Genomic DNA, 24,783 nt, shown 5'->3' on the forward strand with positions numbered 1-24,783 from the left:
TGCTCTATTCTTAGTTGCACTTCATTTGTTTGTGAGACAAAGTACCGTATGAAAAAACACACAACAAAAACACAGACAGCAGCAGTCTTTTGTCTGTGATTTATTCCTAGACGTTGTTAATCATAATCAGGTTGTATCCCCCAGAGAGGTATTGACACTGAGGTACAGCAGGTCAAACATGGAATCGATAAGCCTCGAGGTCAGAGAGTCCACGTTCATGAAAAGGTAAATGGACTGCACTGCAGACAGATATCCATCCTGTGGGTAAAAACCTCATGTCATGAGATTTTTATGGATTCAGTCACAGAACCTATGAATTTAAAGATGATTTTTAAGTATTTTATCACTGTTTAAAAATGAAGATGAGATTATTATCAGATAAATTACACCGCTCCATCACTGGAGGAGTCGTTTATTCAGAGTAATGTCTTCTCTTCAAACCAGCACGAGGGGGAACTGCCTTAGATCAGCTGGATCATATTTGGCGCACACCTCGGCAATCAATGTTACTTTATTGGCATCCACTTTTATGAGGCACAACGTCAATATTAGATTTTATTTTTTTTACCTTTTGGATTAAACATTTAGCATTTATCTTTTAAAATGTGGCACTCTGAGATTATGGTGAAATCCATCAGGCCTACTGGGTGTTTTGTAGTGGAGGTTTTTATATGATTGTGTGCAACACAAAGCACAAGCCATTGGAAGCAGGTGGTGATGCTTGTTAGTTGTTTCTATAGGTGTCAAAAAATAAATGGTATGGAATGAGCTTTTATGACATGGTGACTAAAGAAATCCAAGGTGATTGATTGGAAATTAGACTTGGCATTTCTGCAAATTAGTAGCCACAACGAGGCCGATGCACAGTTTTTAGGAGAACATGCGACCCCTGTCATCTGCATGGAAAACCACCAGCCAGCTCAGTCTGGCGGACTCCTGCAATCTCACACTCTAATGGAGAGGTACAGAGGTGAGTTACTCAGATGAAGTAGAAGAAAAGAGAAATGAAACATTTTCCCGGTTGTCTGAACAACCCACTGCACTGGTTCCTGATACGAGACACCCGGGTCACCCTGTCTCTGAAGAGAGAGAGAGGGAGAAAAGAAGGAGGGGTTGGAGGAGAATTAGAGTGAGAGAAAGAAGCAGAGCGAGACAGACAGACAGATTGATTTGAGAAAAGAGAAAGAGATCGTGAGAAATGAAGAAATGGGGAATGGAGAAATAAAAGCCCCTGTGTTCTAATCTCATATCCAACAGTTTGTGCCTGTGCACAGCCATGACATCCAGGCAGGGGAGATGTGATTGAGCTCTCGGTCAAGCTCAAATCTCCTGCCCATGTGTGACTGAAAAAACAACTAGCAAGCCCTGGGCCTGCAGAGAGGACAGGGGAGGAGTGCAGAGAGAATAGTCTGCTTCCATCATGCCACAGGAAAAGGTTATGTGGCCCAGAGGGCTGAGTTTACACGCATGGTCCGTCCAGCACCAGCTCATCATTCCCACCCTGCCTTGCCGCCGTCCCCACTGCCCGTTTGGAGGCAGAGAGCAGCGAAAATCACTCTCCCAGAACCTGTGATACTTTTTAATGACATGTCAGGGCAGAATGTCATAGCACTGCTGAAAATCTCAGGCGGAGGGGGGGGGGGGGCTTTAAGTCCTGAGCGAAATTTATGTGCATTTGCATTCAACTGAGCGCATTCAAATGTGTGTCTTTGTGCGTTCTTTGTGCGTTTTTTGTGTCTGTGCATGTGCTGTGGGTTGTAAACTGCAGGCTATAGAGTGGAAAAGTGGCATATTGAAGGCGCCGGGTAAATAATATGCAATTTTCTCTCTCCGCTATGCTGTCACTAACATCCAATGGCACCAGGAAACAGGTCCCGGACATTTTGAGCATTGAGCATTAATAATTGTTTGCGATGAGACACAAAGCCACTGAGTGAAAGAAGAGAGAAAGCTGTGTCATTTTCTTTGATTTGAATATCATTTCAAGCGTGTGAAGATATATATATATATATATATATATATATATATATATATATACACATATATATATACACATATATACACACCCACAGATATATATATATATATATATATATATATATATATATATATACACACAGATATATATTTTGATATATATATATATATATATATATATATATATATGTGTGTGTATATATATCTGTATATATATATATATATATATATATATATATATATAAACATGTAAATATATATATATGCAAACATATCTATCTGTGTGTGTATATATATATATCTGTGTATATATATACACACAGATATATATATATATATCTGTATGTATATATATATAAATATATATATAAACATATAAATATATATATGTATATATATATATATATATAAATATATCTGTGTATATAATATATATATATATATTGTATATATTTGTGTCTCTCCTTGTGTCTTCTTCTATACTTCTCTCTCTTTGTGTCTTTCTCTCATCTCTCTCTTTGGTTGTGTCTCTCTCTCTCTGTGTCTTTCTCTTTCTCTCTCTCTGTGTCTCTCTCTCTCTCTCTCTCTCTTGTGTATCGTTCCTCTCTTCTCTCTCTATTTCTCTCTGTGTATCCTTCTCTCTCTCTCTCTGTGTCTCTCTCCTCTATTCTCTCTCTTCTGTATTCTCTCTCTCTCTCTCCTCTTCTCTCTTTTTCTGTTCTCTCTCTCTCATGTGTTCTCTTCTCTATGCTCTACTTCTCTATTGTGTGTCTTCTCTTCTCTCTCTCTCCTCTCTCTCTCTGTCTGTCTCTCTTCTCTCTCTCTCTCTCTCTCTGTTGTGTCTCTCTCTCTCTCTCTCTCTGTTGTTCTCTCCTCCTCTCTCTCCGTCTCTTCTCTACTCTTTTTGTATGTCTCTATCTCATCTCTCTCTCTGTGTGTCCTGTCCCTCTATCTCTGTCTTCTCTCTCTCGTGGTTTATAGTCTCTCTACATCTATGTCTCTCTCTCTCTCTCTCTGTTTGTCGTTCTCTCCTCTCTCTTCTCATCTCTCTTCTCTCTGTGTGTCTGTCTGTCTTCTTCTCTCTCGCTCGTGTGTCTCTCTCTCTCTGTGTCTCTCTCTTCTCTTCTATCCTCTCTTCTCTCCCCCCATCTCTCGCTCTCTCCATCTCTCTCTCGGTCTCTTCTGACTGTGTCGCTCCTTCTCTCCTTCTCTCCCCCAACCACAACCAATATATATATATATTTGGGGGGGGTGAGATATTATATATATCTATATCTGTTGGTAATATATCTGTTTATATATATAATATATTAGATATATATTGTATGTAGCTAATGATTTTTATGTATATATATATTATATAATGTATATGTTTAATACTATATATGATAATATGTAATGTATATATATCATATATAATATAGTATATGTCTGTAATATATATTAGATATATAGATGTATATGTATAATATATATAATTTAAATATTTACTATATAATATATAGATATGTATGTATGTATATTGTATATATATATATATTATATTCTGTATGTATATAATAGTCTGATTATATCTATATATTAGGTATGTATATATATGTAATATAGATAATGTATGTATTTATTCATATTTATATATGTATGTATATAATGTATTATAAATATATGTATGTATATAGATATATTATCATATGTATGTATACATATGTATCATATATATCTGTATATATAATATATGTATATTTATTGTATATATATACTAGGTGGTAGGGGTATATACTATAATATATTATATCTAGATATATATTTGTACTATAGTATATATATATATGTGTATAGTATATGATAGTCGGTGGCGGGGGGGTATATTATATATATAATATGTATATTATATGTGTGTATATATATATTATATAATGTGTATATATATATAATATATGTAATATATATATATAGGCTATATTTGTGTCATCTATGATGGATATATATATATATAATATATATATAGTGTATGTATATATATCTATAGGTATATGTAATATAATATATTCGATATATATATATATATATAGATATAACATATATATTTGTGTATATATATGTATATATCTATATCTATATGTATGTAAGAATATATATATATATATTATATGTATCTGTATATATATATGTTTATGTATATCGTATTATCTATAATATGTATATGTATGTTATATATATATATGGAGAGGGGAGTGTATGGTCTTTGTATAGGTCTATATAGATAGAGTTCAGTCTGTATATATGTTAATGTGTATCGGTTATATAAGTGTGGGATATATAGTATATATAGGATGTATATGGTATATGTGTATATATATATATTATATATGTATATATATACATAATTCTGGTTGGGTCTGTGTGTATAAATGTATCTATCTATGTGGTATATCTATTAGTCGTTGCATATCTATGTTCGGGGGGTATTTTATATATATCTTGTAGTGTATACATTGTGTATAATGTATCTATATTGTATATATATATGTGTTATATGTATATTGCATATGTATATATATCTGTATCTATATATATATATATTATAGTTGTCTATTATATATGTGTTTGTATATCTTTCTATGTATATAATATCTGTTCTATATTATATATTATATGATATATATCTACTGGGGTAATTTTTGTGTTTCTGGGTATCGCATATATGTATAACTAGGATAATAATATATAGTTGTGGTGGGAGGGGTCTATGTTGGGTGATACGGTATATATATATATATGTATGTATATCTGTGTATAGGTAGTTATGGTGTCGTAGGTCATATATATATATGGGGGGGTGTATGGTAGGTATATCTGTGGAATAGATGGGTCTGTATTCTGTGTATCGATATATATAGAGGTATGCTGTGGTATATATCTAATTATCTGTGTATATAGATATATATATACTTTGTATATATATATATAGTGGGGGTAATATAATATATGTCTATATATATACCTATATGTACATATAGGGGTCTATAATATACTATCTAGTATATCAGTAAGGTGGGTCTGGTAGATATATTATATATTCTATATATTTATATATATCTATTGTAGGCCTGTATTTATTATATATATCTGTCATGTATCTATATGTCATATCTATCTCTCTCTCTCCTCCTCTATCTATCTATCGGTATATCTCTACTGTCGCTCATCTATATATCTGTAAATATCTATCTATATATATCTCTACTCTAAGATATATATATCTGTACGTCGTCGGTGCAGGATCGTAATATCTGCTTATATCTCTCTGATCTCCTACACTTATATCGGGATGCTGTTCGATCTGGCTCTGTGTGTTCTATTATCTGGTGTGTTGAGATGTATACTGATTGTCATATTTATATATATGTGTGTAATATATATATCTGTGATATATGTATTATTGTATATATAATGTATATATATCTGTGTATAATAATGTGTATATATAGTATATGTTATATGATATATCTAATATTATATACTGTAATATATATATATCATGTGTAAGTATATACATATATATCTATATATAATCTGTGTATATTTGTATTATATATATAATGTATATGTATATCTATTATAATATCTATCTGTGTCTATTTGTATATATATATATATATATATATATATATATATATATATATATATATATATAGCGAGAGAGAGAGAGAGAGAGAGAGAGAGAGAGAGAGACTTCAGAAGAAAAGGAAACATCAAATAAATTATTTCTCAAATCAGTATTTAATAGACAAATGAATCTACAACAATTCTGATAATTAACAATCTTTAAAGGAATAGTTTCAGACATTTTGGAAATGAACTCATTTGCTTTCCTCCTGAGAGATGAGGATTGATACCATCGTCATACAGTTTCTGTCTGTTAGATATGAAGCTACTGCCAGGCAACCGTTAGCTTAGCCTGAAGACTGGACTCCATGTTTCCAGTCGTCATGCTAGGTTAAGCTAACCATCTCCTAACTGTAGCTTTGAATTTAATGCATAGATATGAGTGTGTTATTGATCTTTGCATTTTACTCCGAGCAATACAGTGAATATCTGCATTTCCTAAAATGTCAAACTATTCTTAAATCATCTTTTGAGCAAATGTTCTTGCTTTTCTTTGTTTTGTGTTATTGCAAATTGAATACGTTTGTGTTTTGACCTGTTGGTCAGACCGAACAAGCAGCTTTAAGATGTTACTTGCTACGCTACTAATTCATTTATAATTAAATACTTCTCAAATAAATGATGCACACCTTAATTTACTAAACATGATAATTCATTCATCTGAGAACTAAATCTGCACATTTGGACTGAAATAAACTGGATCCATGAGCAAAGAGTCCTGGGTCATGTTCTCTGTGTGAAGGTGCTGATAGGGACAGACCTGCCTTCCTTTCATCCAGCAGTCTTTTGTGGGACGACCACAGACACATGGCTCCAATTATAACAGGCCAGTCTCCTGCCAAGACCATGAATAGGACCTCCATTACGCTTCACTTGAACATATTTCATAAAGGATCCTATCTTGCCAGGTGACTCAACCTGACAAAAGAGGCTGATTAATTGGCTTTTTGGAAAGTGGCCAAATAATGTAACCGCTAAAAAGGACAGTAAATGGTGTGTTTTCATGATTAAAAAGGCCAGCCTTTCCATTAGCAAAGACCTAGTGTCCACTCATCAGAAATAACAATGGCTTGCCCTGACATTTGTGGCTCTAAAGCCAGATTAATATGGTTGAAGGTATTACTTATATCCTCGTACTATAAATTATTAGTTATTATTTGGAGGATTTTATACAATTGCTCTGGTAATGTGACGAGGAGATTTTCTCTGCCTCCAGCACTCATTAAAAAGAAAAAAAAAGAACAAATGATGCTATCATTATGTAGTCTGATTATAAAATTATCAAAGGACAAAAATGCTTTAAGGCTGTGTAGGGATATAAACGTTTCCCTCACTGTTTCATGTTTTAATTTACCTTCAAAACCGCAAATGACCCTTTCACCACAGCCATCACTTCTAATCTAGTGATTCTCTTTTTAAGCTCCGAGTTCAAAACGGAACATTTTCACCTTAAGAAAAGGTTAATTGTGTTTTTTGTCCGAGATGAGGAGCTATGTGTCACAACAATCATCCTTAAAGAGGTGACAGAAACCTGTTGTAGAGCGAGCCAAAATGCCAAATGTATGAGTAGGCCGCCACCGGCATGACCTGTGACAAATACGCACTATTGAGGAGACGTAGCCAGGCAATGGAGATTGATGCAGCGTGCAGTCTTTGCTTTCTTCTCCGTCTCTCTGTCTCTCCAACTCGCATGAATACATTTCTGAATGTACGCGCATGCACACACACACACACACACACACACACACACACACACACACACACACACACACACACACACACACACACACACATACACACGCATAAAGGGATTTAAAATGCACAGGATGTCACCTTTCATATCCCGGTCCTGTGCTCAAACGTTCACACAAGACTGGAAATCGCTTGTATATCGGCCGTAGTGCGACTGGCGTATTAGAGAGGCGGATGGGATCTGATGCAAGCCACTGAACTCCGGACCACGTTCTCATCTGTGTCCTTTGTCGTCCCAGAGCGCGCTCAGTCCTGATGTGTGCAGCCAGTTGAACTGCAGTCGCTCATCCACGGCGGCTGCATATCCACAGCGAGTCGAATGCGTTTTATTTCCACTGGGCTGCTATTATATAAACACACAAGGGTTGCACGAGCGATACGACGCATAGAGAACCAACAAATTACGCTATCAGTTCAAAGGAAGCAATCTTCTGTTTTCCCAAGATTCATGAGGAGTGATAAAAAAGTGGCGCACTATATCATGGAGGGAGAAATAAAGAAGTTTTTTAGCTCTTGTCTCGATGTCAAAGATAATTCAGTGGGTTGAGAAACAAGCCAGAAAGTTTTATGTTAATATACAGCCAGCAGTCGTTCATACAAATATGTTTTGTATTAAATGAGCGGAAGAAAGCTTCTTTCTTTTTGTTGAATGAAGTCATGCTGAAAGAAAGCCTCAGAGGAGAACACATTGCACCTGTCAGTAGTTGCTCAGGGCAGCAGTCAGCGTCTGTCGTCCGCTACATCTCTCTCCATCCCCCCTATCCATTCTCCCGGCTCATCTGCACACATAGTCGTGCAGTCTCAAAAAAACACACAAACCCGTACAGCAAAGCATCTCTTCAACCCAAATGAAGTGCCATTTGCAAGAGTGTATTTTACTCATCCATTATGTGTTACCAGAAAAAGAAGGCACATGCGTGTGCTTTCACACACAAACCTGCACACACTGAAAAGGACACTGAAGCTGTGGTCATTTCATTTGAGTGGGTTTGTTAGCCCTGTGAGGATAAACATGGGCATGCGCTCTATTGAACACACACTTGTGAGTCACTGAGTGAGTGTGTGTGTGTGTTTGTGTTTTATTCGTTTTTTAGTTTTCATACAAAGCTGCACTTTAATCGTCGGCATGTCAATTTTTCACACTAAAGCAGACGCATACTCCTATCTGCTCAGAGCAAAGCAAATAGATATGACCGTTCATGTGTCATTTATTTGACGCCGGCGTGACACTGAATCATTTCACACAGACGTACAGTAAGAGGCGTTAGTCCTCGCTGACAGTAGTGGAATGGGAAAAGCTCAGTGGACATTTGTCATCTGTGTTAGCGGATGGCGGTGTCTCTGCTGCCCCTGACAGATCTGAGAGGCTCCCTGTTAGAAACATTATCCGCCTTTCACCAGGCTCAACCCATCCACATTCTCTGTTCACCTGTGTGTGCGTGTGCGTGCGTGTGCGTGTGCGTGTGCTTGAATAAGAAAAGTGTGTTTTTTGGGAGCTGTGCAGCAGCAAGTTAGAGGCCATCAGAGAGGGGGAGTCAGAAGGTGTTATCTGGGTTGCATATCAGAATATAAGTGGATGAGCATATGGACTCCTCATAAATGATCTTTGTCCGAGGAAAATGGGAGAGGGGGGGGGGGAAGCATGTGTGGGCGTAGAAGCTTAAAGTAGCGTCTCCATATGTCCACAGACACTTTCCATATGTTCTACTTGTTGAAAAAACATCATAACTCCTTATTAAGAATGTAAAAATATCATGCCATGTTTTCTTTAAAGTCGCAGTAGGCTCGGTATCCTTCAGTTGGCGCAGTAGCTGTAATAATTTGCATCCATTACATGTCATCTCCGTTTTAAAAGCTTGAATGAGTAGGTGAGAAGATGGAAATGACAGGTCACACCATTCGTCTGAAGGGACAGAGCTCACATTCACTAGGCGTGCCTCTGCCTGTGCATGAGAGAGCTCAAGATCAAGATGTTGTTGGAGTCTTGGCCTATTCAGGTACGGATCTGCCTGAACACTGTCACGGCCCGTACAGACATTTTAGACGGCCACTACTATAAGAACACAGTTCACATTTAATTTCCCACAATGAAGACTAAAGCCTCAGTTCAAGAAGAGGGCACACGATGGCATTATTGATGTAATCCCATGAGTATATCTGTCACAAAAGGATATTTCATCCACAAATATAATGGGTGAAAAGAATGTTGGCAGTTTTGATAGAAAAAGGAAGGTTCAGCCAGGTGGAAAAGATGGAGGAATGAAAGGACTAAACTGTTGAGAGCTGTTCGTATTTTTAACACAATATCTCAACAAAGGGAGTGAAGTACAGGATTATCAGGGTGCAGCTGTGTTGTCAAGAAGGATATGCCTCTGAATTGCTTATCATTTCACAGCATGTTTTCACTTTCTATAAAGGTTTTAGAGGGGAAGAGTGTACATATAAATCCATAAACTGATTTGCAGCATAGAGGCACTGGTACTGCGTGGCATTTAAAAGCTATGCGGAGCAAATATGGAATTAATCCTCCTCCAAATGATTTAAGTGTGTTTAGTAAGTGCAAATTGATTGAAAAGAAGACAACTTGACACTATTCAAACATTCCTTTTTTTAAGAACTATGAGTGGACAATTAACAGTGGTACGGTTGAGGTCTGACACATTTACAATTTAACACATTTATTCTTCTGTCTGCTGTTGTTTAGGGATTGTGTTGTTGGGTTATATCTATGATGTGGTTTTGTGTTGATTTTCTTGATTGACAAATATGGCAACTTTAGTAATTGACAACAACATGTGATAAGACAAGGTAGCACCACTGGTCAAAGTAGTAGTATAGTGTATAGTGTCCATGAGTGAGTCAGGGACCACAAGATACAAGTCTGCAGTGCAAAAAATAAAAAGTAGCTCACCCCACAATAAAGTATTTTTTTGTTGAACATGCACAAAACTGTCTACTTTGTTTCTTTAAAAAAAAAACATTTTAGTAGACAAACAAGAACCTTTAAGAAACCGCATCTGCAAACATTCCTCCCTGAGTAGTTTCAGCGGCTGGCACCAAGCACGACTGCTTTTTTTTTTTTTACGTGGGGTCTGACACTTTGGATTTGAATTTTAACAGCAAGTTTGCAACTTTCCCTCATATCCATACTGATATATGCGTGTGTGTGGGAGGAAGAGCAAAGAGCAGGAATGGAGGTAGCGAGAGAGAAAAAGAATTAGAATTAGAGATGGTGAGATAATCTTTGAGAAGTAGAGAAAAACAGCTCCTTCACTCTCCACTAAATATATCCATCCACGCACAAATACTCAGGGGATGTCCCACTACGTTTACAGTCCAATTGAATCCATGGTAGTTAATTAAATCAGAGGTCAGCCCCAGTGAATTTACATTGTCTTAATCTCTTCAGCAAGATTTCCAGTCAAATCAATGCACCAACCGGATTAACAACTATGACCACAAACAGCACATAAGAATAATACAGTACAACCCACTGACCTTACTGCTGGACAGTTTCCATCTCTCTCTGTGTGTACTCTATGTATATATGTGGGTGTGTTTTTAGATGGATATTTACGTGGTAGCAGTCCTTTTGCAGAGACCAGATGCTGTCTCTTTGAGGTAGTTTTACTGCCATTTTAAAGATGTTTGGCAAGTGAAGACAGACTACAACAGATGTGGGTTTGTGTGTAGCTCAGACCTGCAGATGGTACAGTACAATGCTGGTTTTTCTTAACTTCATTTTGCACAGGTAAAGAAAAGTTAACTTGGTGTGTGTGTGTGTGGTTTACAGTGTACCATGACAATACTGCTAATGAGAACATGTGTGCACTGAGCTCAAACGTTGGCTTAGTCTGTCCATCACGCCTTGAACTCTCGACCTGCTGACTGCTGGTGCTCCCAATTTATCTGCTCTGCCAATTGTTCACGCAGTTTGCTTCTGAGCTCCCAGATGACCGATTTTCTATACTCTCTTATTCCTATTCAAGGTCATTAAAGAGGCAGGGAAGCACCAAAGACAAGTCCCGACTGTTACGCCTAGTTATACACACAGATACATTCTCCAGCCTGAGCTGTATGTTTTTGGACTGTAAAGGAGGATGAAACCTGCGCAACTTGCAAACTCCCCACCAGAGAAGACCACAAACTAAATTCTAACCTCTCCACCTGCTGTTCCAAATAAGAGCAAGATTTCGACATGCACCCCCAGACATGTTAGCACATTTTTTTTCTGCTGTGACCTTGAGGGCACCACCTGGCTGGAACTGCCCCATATACAGCTTTAATTTAGCTCTGAGGGTCAGTTGTGGACCTATTTCGGACGACCTGCAGATGCACATGTATGCTATCATGAGCAAAGACTCCAAATACAACACGCACTTCATTCCTCTTCTGCGCCCTGAGAGATACTTACAAACAGGTGGGGGGAAAGTTTTGCCAGGATAACTTAAAAAAGATTTTTTTTTTTTTTTTTTTTTATATATATATGAAAACCAGATCAGGTGTTTGTTGTTGTAATACCCATTCTGGCCACAAGAGGCTGCAATTCACTACTCCCATGTTCTAAATAGCTCTAAAAAAAAAATAGGTCTAAAAGCTTTCACGTTTTCTTCCAGGTGAATTTGTATTTTGCGGTGATTAAAATACATTTCTGGCAGAAAGAAAGACATGACAGCAATGTTACATAACTTTCTAACACACAATATATGTACCTTCTGTTAAGAGTGCATGGAGAAAGTTTCACACACAAAATGGACCACCAGAATTATTATTTTTATCACTTGGGTCTCAGGGCTTTCGTACTCCTAAGATTGTACTAATTTGAAGGGAATTTGTCTAAAAAGGATTTACTTTAGTGTCAAAGATGTGATTTTAAAGTTTGTGTCCACATCCGATTACTGGCATTAATGATACGATGTCATAAGTCCAAAGTAGGTGAGATTGTGGCAGGCCTGGAGAAAAGCTTGTAATAGAAGAGCAGAGCAGTAAGCCTGAAACTTAAGTCGCCTCCATTTGAGTGTGACACGATTCAGTAACTATTGGAGCAAATCTCACACTATGGGGGTTATTTAATTGAAAGTAGTATCTTCTCCTGAGATACTGATTCTTCCCTTAAGAATACCGCAGGATGCTAAGTAGCTCGCTTTGACTTTACCTTCTTGCTGCATTTGCCCTGGGAGCGAGCGGCAGTGTTTATATGATTATTGAGCTGTTTGCTTGATAAACTGTTGGGTAAGCTGTGTACGTTCGTGGAGGAGAGAAATAGAATGTACCATCTGAAGGACGGTGTTTTGCTCTGAGCACGCTCACAAAGGGGAAATGTCATCAGCAGAATTCCCTGAATGCCGTGGATCCGTCGCATCCTCTCTCCCGACCACTCGTTCTGTCTTCAGTTTGCTTTAGTTTGCTCGTCTTGTCTTTTCTCGTTCTGCTCTTCTTCCTCCTTTCCTCCTCGGTCCTCACTCGTCTTCTCTCCCTCCTTTTCACGACATTCTCTCCTCTCTTCTTCCTTTCTCCGCCGTCTTATTTCCTCCTTTCTGGTCAGATGCACTCCAGGACATCGGTAGAAAACAAAAGGGACACATGCCAGAGTAAAAAGGCCTCAGGTGGGAGTAGGGGACGCTTAGGCACAGTGTCAGCTTATTATTTGTTCTCCCCTGAATGATGTTTCTCTGAGTCTGTTGTTTTTGTCGCTTTCCCCTGCGCGTCTCGGTCACGTCGCTCTGAGCCGAAAGGTCAGCGGGGTCAATCTCCACCCAGCTCTCTGTCGCTCCATCCGAGCTTGTTTACAGCTTTTACTGTCGACATAGATGAGACTCCCATGGGAGTACAGACGGGCACACATACACTTACACACACACACACACACACACACACACACACACACACACACACTGAAAGAAAAATGCATAACATTCAGCAGCCAGAGCTATAGACATGGTTGCCAAGGCAACAGTATGTCCTACCTCTGTGGCTGAACACCTATACAGTGTAAGCACACATAAGTGTATGGACACCCAGAAATGGAGCAAACATTCACTCAAAAACAAATATTTGTGTTGCCACAGTTGAGGATTTTCATCATGTTGGTTCACTCTACAACATTAATTCTCTTAAAAGCCTAATCATCCGCCTCAAATCCTCACCTCAAAAGACAATTTAAAGGAAAATGTGCCAATTATAAGATGTAATTGTGTAGAATCAGTCTCTTTTTTTTTTTTTTTGGATCCTAAAAACCTGATGGTGTAGCATCTTTAGATCGTCTCTTGGCTTCAATGGGTTGTGATTAAACCAGAACGGTGTCTTAATCTATCTGCAAAAGAACATTAGCTGTTTGTAAGATTTAATTTGAAGCTGGAAAAATGAGAAGCAGAATGTAAGAAGCAGTAAGATACCCCCCGCTGCATCGTTCCAGCTCTCGCGGCGCAAACCAAATGCAATGAACGTGAGATGGTGAGCGGATGTGACTTCTTATTCTTAAACTTCTTATTCAACGCTGAATAATCTTTAATGACTGTACGTATTTAGAAGTCTCTGGAGTTGTCTTAAGTTATCTTTGGAAATGTACAAGAGAGAATACGCCTATCATGGCGCCACATACATAAAAAAACTGGCACTTCTATCTTTTCATCCTTTGCCTGGGCATTTTGTTCTGCACAAGTATAGAAATAGAAAACTGACACATGCAGCGTGTTAAGCAGAAGCTTTGAGGACCTGACGCTGACAGCTACTGATCTAATGGTCTCGCTAATACCAGGTTTCCTCACTTTAACGGCGCAGGCTTTTATCAAACATGATAGTTGTTCTCCTCTCTTCTTTCATGATATTATTTAGAAAAACATGTATAATGAGTTTGGGAGTTAATCCAACTGTTGTTGTGTTTACTGACTGTGATCCACTGTGTTTTAGTGCCATTTGTTTAATGTTGTTCATATAAAACCTCTTTGATCGTCCCTGTCAGTTTCACTGTCTAAATTAATCTGCAAACACTGTTTTATTACTGTTTGCTTTTTCTTCTCTGTTATGTAGCATTGCGTTACGGATTGCCCTTCAACCTCTAATCATTCTCTTTTTCTTTTCGCCCCGTCTCTGTCTGTCTTCTTAGACTCTGTCAGATCTGCTGGCGGCGGTGCGTCTCCCCTTCATCCACCCGTCATACCTGCTGAACGTTGTGGACAACGAGGAGCTGATCAAATCGTCGGAGGCATGTCGTGATCTGGTCAACGAGGCCAAGCGCTATCACATGCTGCCCCACGCACGGCAAGAGATGCAGACGCCCAGGACTCGGCCGCGGCTGTCTGCCGGTAAATACAAACTCACAAATACAGCAGGGATAAACTGATGTGCGTCATCTTTGGTCAGGGTGACCTGAGAACAAGGTGGCAGTGACATGATCTGGATAATTTACCCAGAACACACCATGAGCATCTATGCACCCACACACACATATCCACTGTATATATTTTAGCACTACGAGGTGACAGAGAGGTCAGGTCTGCATGAGGAGAGAGTGACTTGCCATTGCATTGTATTGATTTCAACCCACAACTCAAAGCAAGGACTTAGAGAATAATGTCTTCCACACAACTACTGTAAGATACAGTTTATGTTTCCTAATGTCAGGACATGTTTGTCTCTAACAAATGTCTACTGGAGCCAAACCTGATTGAGGTTACCATGAAAAGCTATTTGGTCAATTTTACAGCAAACCAGCACCTAAACATCTGCTAACACGTTTGTAACACCAGCGAGGGACAGTCAGTGCTGTCATCCATTTCTAAGCATCCGGCCAACCACTCACTGTCCGACTGCCGCCGATGTTCAATCATTGAAGACTATGTTTGTTTACATCGTTATATTCAAAGAATCATTCATGGAAATTGGAAGGAGCCTGCAAATTGCTTTTGGCCGTCAGATTTTTCCCTCAGGTCAGCCAGGACCCCACTCTTTCTCCCTGTAAAAAGCTGCCTAATTATAGTGTCTGCATGGCATTATGAGCTTCGCACCAGCACACCTTGCCATAAGGCACAAGTTATTTTCTGCTTGGTAGAATAAATATAATTGCCTAACAAATGGCACTTTATGGAGAGGTCATTTTACTAGCCAACAATGTTGTCCAGCCTATTGTGTGTTTTATTTGCCAGTAAACAAACATCGGCCAAATTGTTTTAGGTAAATATTTGGTGTATGAGGCTTTACACAGAATTATTTCCCTCTTGTGAGAAGACATTTTTGGCATTATATGCGCTCATCATCATCCCATTACTCATCCTCGATCCAGTAGTTTCTCTTTTTCTTGAAGCTTTTTATGTCAAGGCCCATTTTATAGTGTTTGGTATGTGCATATCTTATGCGTCCTACAGCCCCATTATGCAGGCTGAAGTGTGTATTGATTCACAGCAGCTCGTGGCTCTGTACAACAGAATTATATAAATGTATAAATGCTGCCGGGATGAATACATTCATGATGCATTATACCCCAATGACAAGTGAATGAGAAATATATGCAAGTTTTCCCGATCAAGTTTTGAACTCCTTTGAAGCTGCAGCTCTTATTATGACTGACTACGTGGACCGAGCATTTTACCAGCTCGTGTGTAAAACTGCATGTGCACTGACATGTTGTGTATGTGATTATGTTTTTTTTATGCCTGTGTTGCCGTGATTGTCTGTGTGCATGCATGTGTTGCTCAGCCATCTGCTGCATTGGACAGGGTGGGCTCTGCACAGCAGGGGGCCTGGTCACTGAGATTGCACGGTGGCTATGGAGACTAGCATGTGTACATGCAGCGAGAACGTTAAAGAAAAGACAGGAAGCAGAGTTTGAGGTTGTTGAGGACAAGAAAGAGAAGAGACGTGGGAGAGAACAGGAGGAGAGGTCGGGATGTGGTCAGAGAGTGGGGAGGGGGAGAGAAGGAGCCAGGGGGATCAGAAATGAAATTTGAAGGGCAGACACTTGATTGAGTTTATTCCTTGAGCATGTGTCTACTTGTGTAAGCAGTAAGTGTGTGTGTGTGTGTGTGTGTGTGTGTGTGTGTGTGTGTGTGTGTGTGTGTGTGTGTGTGTGTGTGTGTGTATTTTAAATGTGCGCAAGCAGATGGGGCACCACCTGAGCTCGGTTGATAAGTCTGTCGAGCGGAAAAAGAAAGGAAAACTGCCATCCGTGAAGCACTTCTTGCTGAGCGCAGTCAATCTGTGAACTTGTGAGTTGTGTGTGTGTGTGTGTGTGTGTGTGTGTGTATTCAGCCTTTTTACTGGTGATAAATGTAAGTTGAATTACATTTTGTCAGCCTCGAAATTTCATTTATTCTAGTGAGACAGATTTGAATTAACATCCTTTCACAGCTAGACTTAAATCTGTGAGTCCGATGCTCGAGCTTATACTCACAGTGCACGGGTCCCCTAACCTTTCAGAAGTCCAAGCCATGCAGCATTACTGAGGCCAATATCAATATTTGAGTGTGAAAAAAAAAAATATATATATATATATATATATCAGCTGTTAATTTAGTTTTTTAAGGATGTCAATAGTTTTAACTTTATTTGATCATTTCTATTCCATGCTCCTTTATACATGTACTCCACTACAGCTCAGAGGGAAATATTATCGTTTTTACTTCACTACATTTACTTGATACATGTAGTTGCTTTACAGATTCAGATTATTCATACGAATATAATCAATAAATACAATAATGTGTTGATATAGATTCAGTATACATTATATAAATGAATTCAAATGAACTTCAACTTCACCAGCTGCAGCATTATCCATCAATAATTATTATCCAATAATAAAATATATATTATTCTGAAATGTGCCATTCTGCATAATAAGTCATTTTACTTATTTTGATATAAAAAAATATATACAGTAAGAGTGACTGTTTCTAAATGACCTCATATATTGTTGGTAACACTGTTAATTATCATCTGACATATACAACAACACCAACATATGTGATAAGATATTCAGCATAACAAAAACACAACTGTAAACACAGCATTGACATAATTTAACACCTAAAGCTGTCATGGCAGGTGTTGTTAGCTAACAGTGGGTCATTTACACATCCAGCAAACAGAGTTAGCATTAGTTTGAGTTGTGTTTCTGTCCAACCAACTAATGTATGCATGATTCACTCTTCTTTTAGTGAGAACAGTAAAGTTACATAAAACCAAAAACAATTGGTGTCAGGCTCTGCAGAGCTGAGGGGAACGGCAGAGTCTAGGGATACTTCAAGTGACAACTTTCACATGACATGTATTCATTTTATCCATTGTTAATATATAGACATATTGATTAGAGCAGCTTTTAATATTACATGATGGTGGTACAAACCTGGCTAAATGTTGATATTAAGCTCATTTATCATGTCAAGGATAATAAATGTATTAATATGAATATTAATGACCTATGACGATACACTCTGCAATGTGCTCATAAGATGGAATAGCATGAACTTTTAAAAAAGCCTTTTAACAAAAAGACCGACATCTTAATGAATACTTGCTCCATTAGCTGTAAGCTCTAAAAAAAATGTTATTTCTTTTGCAGCTGAATAGAAACAGCCAGATGGTTTCCACACACCCTTTAATTATCTTGTTTTTCCAGGTTTTTCTCTTTATAAAGAGTCCCGCTGTGCTGCATTGTTATAATTTATTTTTTCACTTAATAGCCAAGTTTTTATTGATGGCTGATTTTTTTTATCGGTCCCTCTTGACAGGTCCTGGCCTGTCAATACACTGTTTCACTCCATGTACTCCCGTGCAGCGTTGATGGAACTGCTATAAAACAAAAAATACATGTCTAACAATGCTGCAAAGCATTTGGACAAAGCTCTTTTTTCTCTAACAATTACAGCTAGGCAACAGTCATAACATCAGAATAGCCACCATGGCATAAAGTTTATTTTTGAGTTGCCTTGCTGACTGAAAGTGAGACAGTCCTCTCTCACTTTCACCTAGTTTGCATTCGTGAGTGTTTATTGAGTGGATGCTCTGCCCATTCATTTCATTAGATTCTAATTAAGGAGCCAAAAATATATTCAGCATAGAAATTGGCTGTCTGTGATTCTCAAATACCATTTTTAAACATCGAGAAGCTGAGTGTGCTTTAGTTTTTGTGTGAATGTGTGTGAACAGATGGCGTTATTGTATCTTTTATTAACATAGTGTGTGTACTAATTTGAGGGGTTCCTATTTTTACCTTGTCGTTCTGACTATATGTCATTTTCCTGCTGCAGCAGTGAACTTTTCAGGAAGGCAGGGGGGCATGTCGCTGCTGTATTCTGTTAACAGCCTGCTGTCTTCCTCATTTGGCCATAGAAGAGTCTTGGGTACAGTGAAAACTATGAGTGTCTCATAATGAATCCACAGTGTTTTCGCACTGTACGTGTATCCATTAGCTGCTAATTGGTTAATTAGAGTGTGGATGTGCATCTGATTAGCTGTCATTAGACTTTCCAGGGGATCGCGGGGGTTAAACAGTCGCTGGTGCTGGGAGTTTAGTCACAAATCCTTGTTGTTATTGTCAGAACATGCACTCAGATTTGTTACATATATACTATATATGTGTGCTATTATGGAGAAACAAAAGTTTGCTGTGCACGTGACCTGATAAAACCCATACATTGTGTTCCCGGTTCCCTCTCTCCACATGTGCCGCTGTGCTCTGCTCAGAGGAGGCTGGAGAGTGCCAGGGCAAACTGTTAACTCAACCCAGCCAAGTGGAATAACACTCAGACAAATGAGCTGTAATGACTAGGAGACGCAGGGGTCCAGCTCAGCTCACACTGTTACTGTCTCGCTCACACACACATACACATTGTTATACCTTTTAAATATATACGCTGCAGGAGGGAATCCTTAAACAGTAGCTCCATTCTTTCTCAGCCTGTCTTTCTCTGTGTCCACTTCATCATTTGTAATCAAGCATTCGTGTATTGAACGGTGGAAAAGTCAAGGATTACAGTAACAAACACAGCAATAGCAGCAACAGCAGCAGCAGCAACAGCAGTAGTAGCAATAGCAGCAACAACAGCAACAGCAGCAGCAGCAGCAGCAGCAACAACAGCAGCAACAGCAATAGCAGCAGCAACAACAGCAGCAGCAGCAGCAACTGCAGCAGCAACTGCAGCAGCAACAGCAGCAACTACAGCAGCAACAACAGCAGCAACAACAGCAGCAGAGGCAACTGAGATAAGAGTTTGAGTATGCAGCAGGTTCACTCCAGTGTTTGTGTACACGCGTATTATCTAATGTGATCGTTCCTTTCACTTGATTACTGAGTTTAAAGCTCCCTCAAAACAAGATCCTTTTTTAAAAAAACTGAGATCAGCATGTGTTGCAGCAGGATTTAAACTGGACGTGTTGAATTTTAACGTTATGGACCATTTTACATTCCTGCATCGTAAGATAAGCCAAATAAAATAGCCTGTGCTGGCAGTGTGGTAGTCTGCAAATGCCTGGATTGCATTAGCCCACACAATAGCTTGGCTTGCATCTACAGTTTGGAGACAATAAAACCCGGCTTGTTCTGTGAGTTCTGAATCCCGGAGGCGTGACATTCATCTACTCGTTCGCACCTCTGCCAGCCAGCAGCTCCTTGGAGAGTGTCCGTAGAGGTACACCACCGCAAAGAAAGCAAAACAAAATTCACACCTTGTAAGGAGAGCATAGAAGATCATCAGATGTGTCTTCCTCTGCAGTCTGCCACCTACTGCTTCTGGCTCAGGCCTGATTAACTCTCCGTCTCACTGATCGCCTTGACGATTCCTCAAATGTTCCTCGTCAACACTGACAGCTCTTTCTTCATGGAATAATTGAATTTATTTGTCATCATTTTCTCTGGCTGCACTGCCTCAACGCTAACCATTAAGCAAGGCGAACGTGACAGGGAAGCTGTCAGTATAGTTTGGAGAGACAATTATAAGCTTTTTTTTTTTTTATGTCAGGACACTGTTGATTATTGTCCTGCTCTGTGTAATTATTCAGCCAGGTTTGTCTTTAAGAGCCAATGCAGCGTGAGATTACTCTTGTTTCACCTCTCAAACTGGAAAAGCAGGATGCAGGAGAATGTGCCAGAAATGTCTTAATCGCTCTATGTGAAGAATGCCCTTCAGCGGATCCTCTTCCAATTTTATTTCTGGAGTCTGAGATGGTATTTGAGGGAGGGTGAGGGAGGGAGAAAGAAACGGAGCAAGCGAGCAGGAGAGAGAGCGAGAGAGAGCGAGAGAGAGAGAGAGAGAGAGAGAGAGAGAGAGAGAGAGAGAGAGAGTTGAATGCGGCTATTCACCGGAGAGTTGGAGTGTGATTTTTTGATATTCCTTCGGCTTATCAGGGAAATCTCAACCAAACATATCCATCTCGGCTCATAAATGTAACATGGAGGCAATAAATCCAGATTAGATAACCTCTGGTTTGAATGTCTGCAGGGGCTGCAGCCAAAATTAAGGTTCCGTCCGCTTGACCTTTTAGCTAGTAACTACTGTCAGCGTGAGCTACCGAGGAGGAAGGAAAGGGAGGAAGGGAGGGGGAGACAGGTGAACGATCGCCAGAAAACTTGACTCATTCTCTTCCTAGAGCTGCAGTTCGTGCTCAGACTCAAAGCGAGCAACATTTACAGGAACACGAATGAGCCTCAGCATCACTCATGCCACATCTGGCACTTTAACCTGCGAGAAGGTTGCTTCAGCCTCATCCAATATTCAACAGACAGACTGAACCTGCTTACAGCTGTATCATTGCATGTGCTGATGCTGCAGATTTGGTTGTTTGGACTGCGGTTGCATGTGTGCTGCCTGCATCTATTTAAATACTCAAGTGTAATGGGTGATTCATCTTAATGACAAGAAAACATTGTCTCACTGTTGTGTCTAGACATGCAGATAGTTTTGGTTTTATTTTCCAAGGTTTTGAGGTATGAATGTTTTCTTTTTGTGTCCCCCACCCTAATACAACACATGGAGGGGAAATTACATTTCACGTGCTTTGCTCGCAGTATTGAAACATTACATTTAAAAAATTCAACAGGAACATGTGACAATGTCCCAGTTATTCTAGAAAATCCACAGAGTAAACCCTGAACAGGTTTCATGGGGACTACCCTATTTCTTTGGTAGAAAGTAGTTCCAGCAGAAACGGTTCACAGCTAGGTGTGTGGATCATCCTGAGTATTGGGGACACACAACTGTTGAGCACCAGACACCATAAATCCATCCAGCTTCTTTGTATCAAGGTAGGTCAGTAATTTGGGTGTATTGACGCTTTAAACACGTTTGAGACTGTGAAAAAGGTTTGTCTTCACTTCCAAGTCACTGGAGTGCAAAGTTTCGCTCGACAGACGAACAACAAACATCCAGAAATGTGCACTCACACACACAAGAATGTGCATGCACACACACTTGAAATTGTGCGCATGCATACATATCACACCTCCCTGGGCCATTATTTGGGAGCCTTTGGCCCCCTGATCCTCACCATAGCAAATTAACACCCTGGGAGAGAAATCATAGGCTTAGGAAGGGAAAAAAGCAAAAGAGAGAGATTAGAGAGAAGCAACGGAGATAAGAGGAAATGGTTATGGACCAGCAGTGAGATATGAATGACTCTGAGCTCTGAGAGACAGACTGCCAGTGTCACTGTGCCTGTGATACCCAGTGAGTAAAAGTCTGCAGCAGTTTTCCTGTCATACAGTATATGTATATATTTACACATATATATATTTAAACATCTGACACCTTTATCAACACGCAGACACATTTTTCTCCTCTTGGGACTAGACCAGATGTTTGTTTTCCATTGTCATCTGTGTATTCTTGTGATTTATGTGTGTAATGGCTGACTGCAAAGCCACCAGGATAATAAAGTTAAAGACTAAGGGAAAAAGGAGCTCAAATGCTCATAATCTGACAGTATGAACAATTATTTGAACACCAGTGAGTTCAATGTTTTGGGGATTTCTCAGTTTAAATCTGTACTATTCCTAAAGAAGGAGATGTCAATATTTACCAATGTTGCTACAATATACAGGGTGCTATATATGGGTTAAAAGCAAAATGAAAGACGGCAAAATCCACAAAATCAATTATGATGCGCTTCTCTTTTACAGACTATTAACCTTATAAACAGTGCTTTTATAAGCCTAGTGTTGTACTAAACAACAAGCAGCAACAGACAAAGCAACACAACACTGAGCTGACCATCAAAAGCAGCGGGTACCTGTCACTTTCTTTAAAGGAGGAGCGCAGCTGAAGGAAACAAGTAGCACAACGTTTAAATTGCTCATATTCATCATATTTTTTGAATTATGTATTATCGTTATGACATCGTCTGGTATTTGAACACACAATCCAAAGTCGAGGTCTATTTAGGTAAATATCACACGATTTTCATCAGCATTTGCACAGATGTCACCACTTTATGGATTTAACAGTAGGGATGCACAATATTTGATTGGATTGGATTTGCCGATATCTGATATGCCAATATTTCCCACTCATTCTGGCAGATTTACAGATGCCGATATACACAAAAAAAAATGTTCACCAAGTTTCAGAGAGCATCAAGTCTCTCCTGCAGTGGAATTAACATATTATAATGCCGTTATCGTCCCATCAGCCCACTGGAAGATGCAGACATAAAATACAATGCTTTTCAACATGTTCATATTCACTGGGCAAAATAAGAAAACGGAGGTTACATAAACATGCCATATATATTTTAATGAAAGATTCATCTCACTATAACTTGGCTTGGATGATGCTGTCCCTGAGACGATGCTGAAAATAGGCTCAACCAGTGCAGATTTGACCTATTTCACAAGTTGCAAAACAATTGAATCTCTGTAATTAAATGTATATTGTTGAGGAAATGTCATTTGGCTCCTCCTCCTCACACGACCGACGCTAAGCAATCATTGCAAAGAGCAACTTTGCTATTCGTATCGGACACTCCACACCACAGACATATTTGTTTTTGCATCTGCTTCATCAACGGGTCACATCACATACGCATCATCTCATCGGAGGAAATGTTGATTTCTTGCCGTTGTTATTTCATTGTGAAACCTTTATCGGACGATGTCCTACCCAACAGTTGAACTTTTCAGATAAGTTTTGACCTTGGAAAACCGCATCAATGAAGAGTATGTGACATGAATAAAATTTCCAGAACGGTTACTAAAGATCAACAAGGTCAAGAATGAATTTCTGGAGCTGGTATTTGTTGCAGTAAAAACCACTCACAGACAATGAAATCTAATGCTGGGAGGACAGTTCTTGCGTGAATTTTAGAAAGCCACTTTAACTCTCAACTTCAGCCATGCCAAGTAACCATTATGTGTCAGTGTGTATGTCTCTGCAACTTCACCCAATCCAATCCCACAATGGGCCCCTTGACTGTTACTGCAGTAAAGAGACGCTGGTTAAAGTACAGTCACAAAAATATGTAAAAGGTGCACAGGGTGAAAGAACAGGACACAGTGAAGGAAGATGAAATGGAGAGTATATTGGAAACAGGGCAACGACTCCTAGGGTTTCAGAGAAAAAGGGAGAGAGAGATGGTGCAAAGTCTCCCGTAGGTTGAGATAGATGGAGGAAGTGGAAGGTGCCGCGGGGTAAAAAAGGATGAATACTGAAAGCAGGGTCACAGCATGGGGCAGAGAGCAAGGAGACACATAACAAGGTAAGATAAGAGCCAGTGTGGCAGCAGGGAGGCGCAGGCGACAGGATCTTTCCGTTCTGTCTGCATCTTTCAATCAACCTCTCTTTTTCTGGAGTGACTGTACGTACGTGTGTGTGTGTGTGTGTGTGTGTGTGTGTGTGTGTGTGTGTGTGTGTGTGTGTGTGTGTGTGTCCACAGTGAGGGTCCGGCTTTGTCCAGCATGGGGTAAAGCATGGGCGGTATGCTCCTGTCACAGAGAGGTTTCATTTGGTTGACGTCAAGTTTGGACGAAGAAAGACAGAAAATATCGGGGGGGGGGGTTGTGTGTGCGTGTGTGTGAGTGCGCGTCAAACTCTATGGGTGTGCATCAACTTCAATTTGAGATTCATCTCTTACTCAGGCCTATCCGTCCTTCAGAATAAATACTTTTCGGCCCTTTTTTTTGTCACACAATTCACAGCCTGCAATGACTACAACCTCCTCCTGAGAGGGTTAATACTGGGCTCTGTCCAGATGTTATCATTGTAGTCTCTGTTTACCTTCAGTGCACCCTTCCATACTGCTTCACTAGTCTGCTGTCTCACTGAAGACTTGTTTGTTGCTGTTCTAATGGAACATTTCTTAAAGCACCGGTAGTCAATATTTTCTAACTCTGACGAGCAAAGCACCAAACATCAGATAGACGAAGTAAGCAACGTGCTAGAAAACATAGTGGAGCGT

At 39.4% G+C, this 24,783-nt stretch overlaps 1 protein-coding gene across 1 annotated transcript in view; it reads left to right on the top strand.

The window, feature by feature from the left end:
• The window catches only part of klhl29 (kelch like family member 29), a 199,232-nt gene that overhangs the window by 135,110 nt on the left and 39,339 nt on the right, over positions 1 to 24,783 (top strand). Inside the window, 1 exon segment of the mRNA XM_029462893.1 lies at positions 14,504 to 14,702. Coding sequence (XP_029318753.1) covers positions 14,504 to 14,702 — 199 coding nt within the window.

This window comes from Cottoperca gobio, chromosome 24 (genome assembly GCF_900634415.1).
Source record: "Cottoperca gobio chromosome 24, fCotGob3.1, whole genome shotgun sequence".
Classification (NCBI taxonomy): Eukaryota; Metazoa; Chordata; class Actinopteri; order Perciformes; family Bovichtidae; genus Cottoperca; species Cottoperca gobio.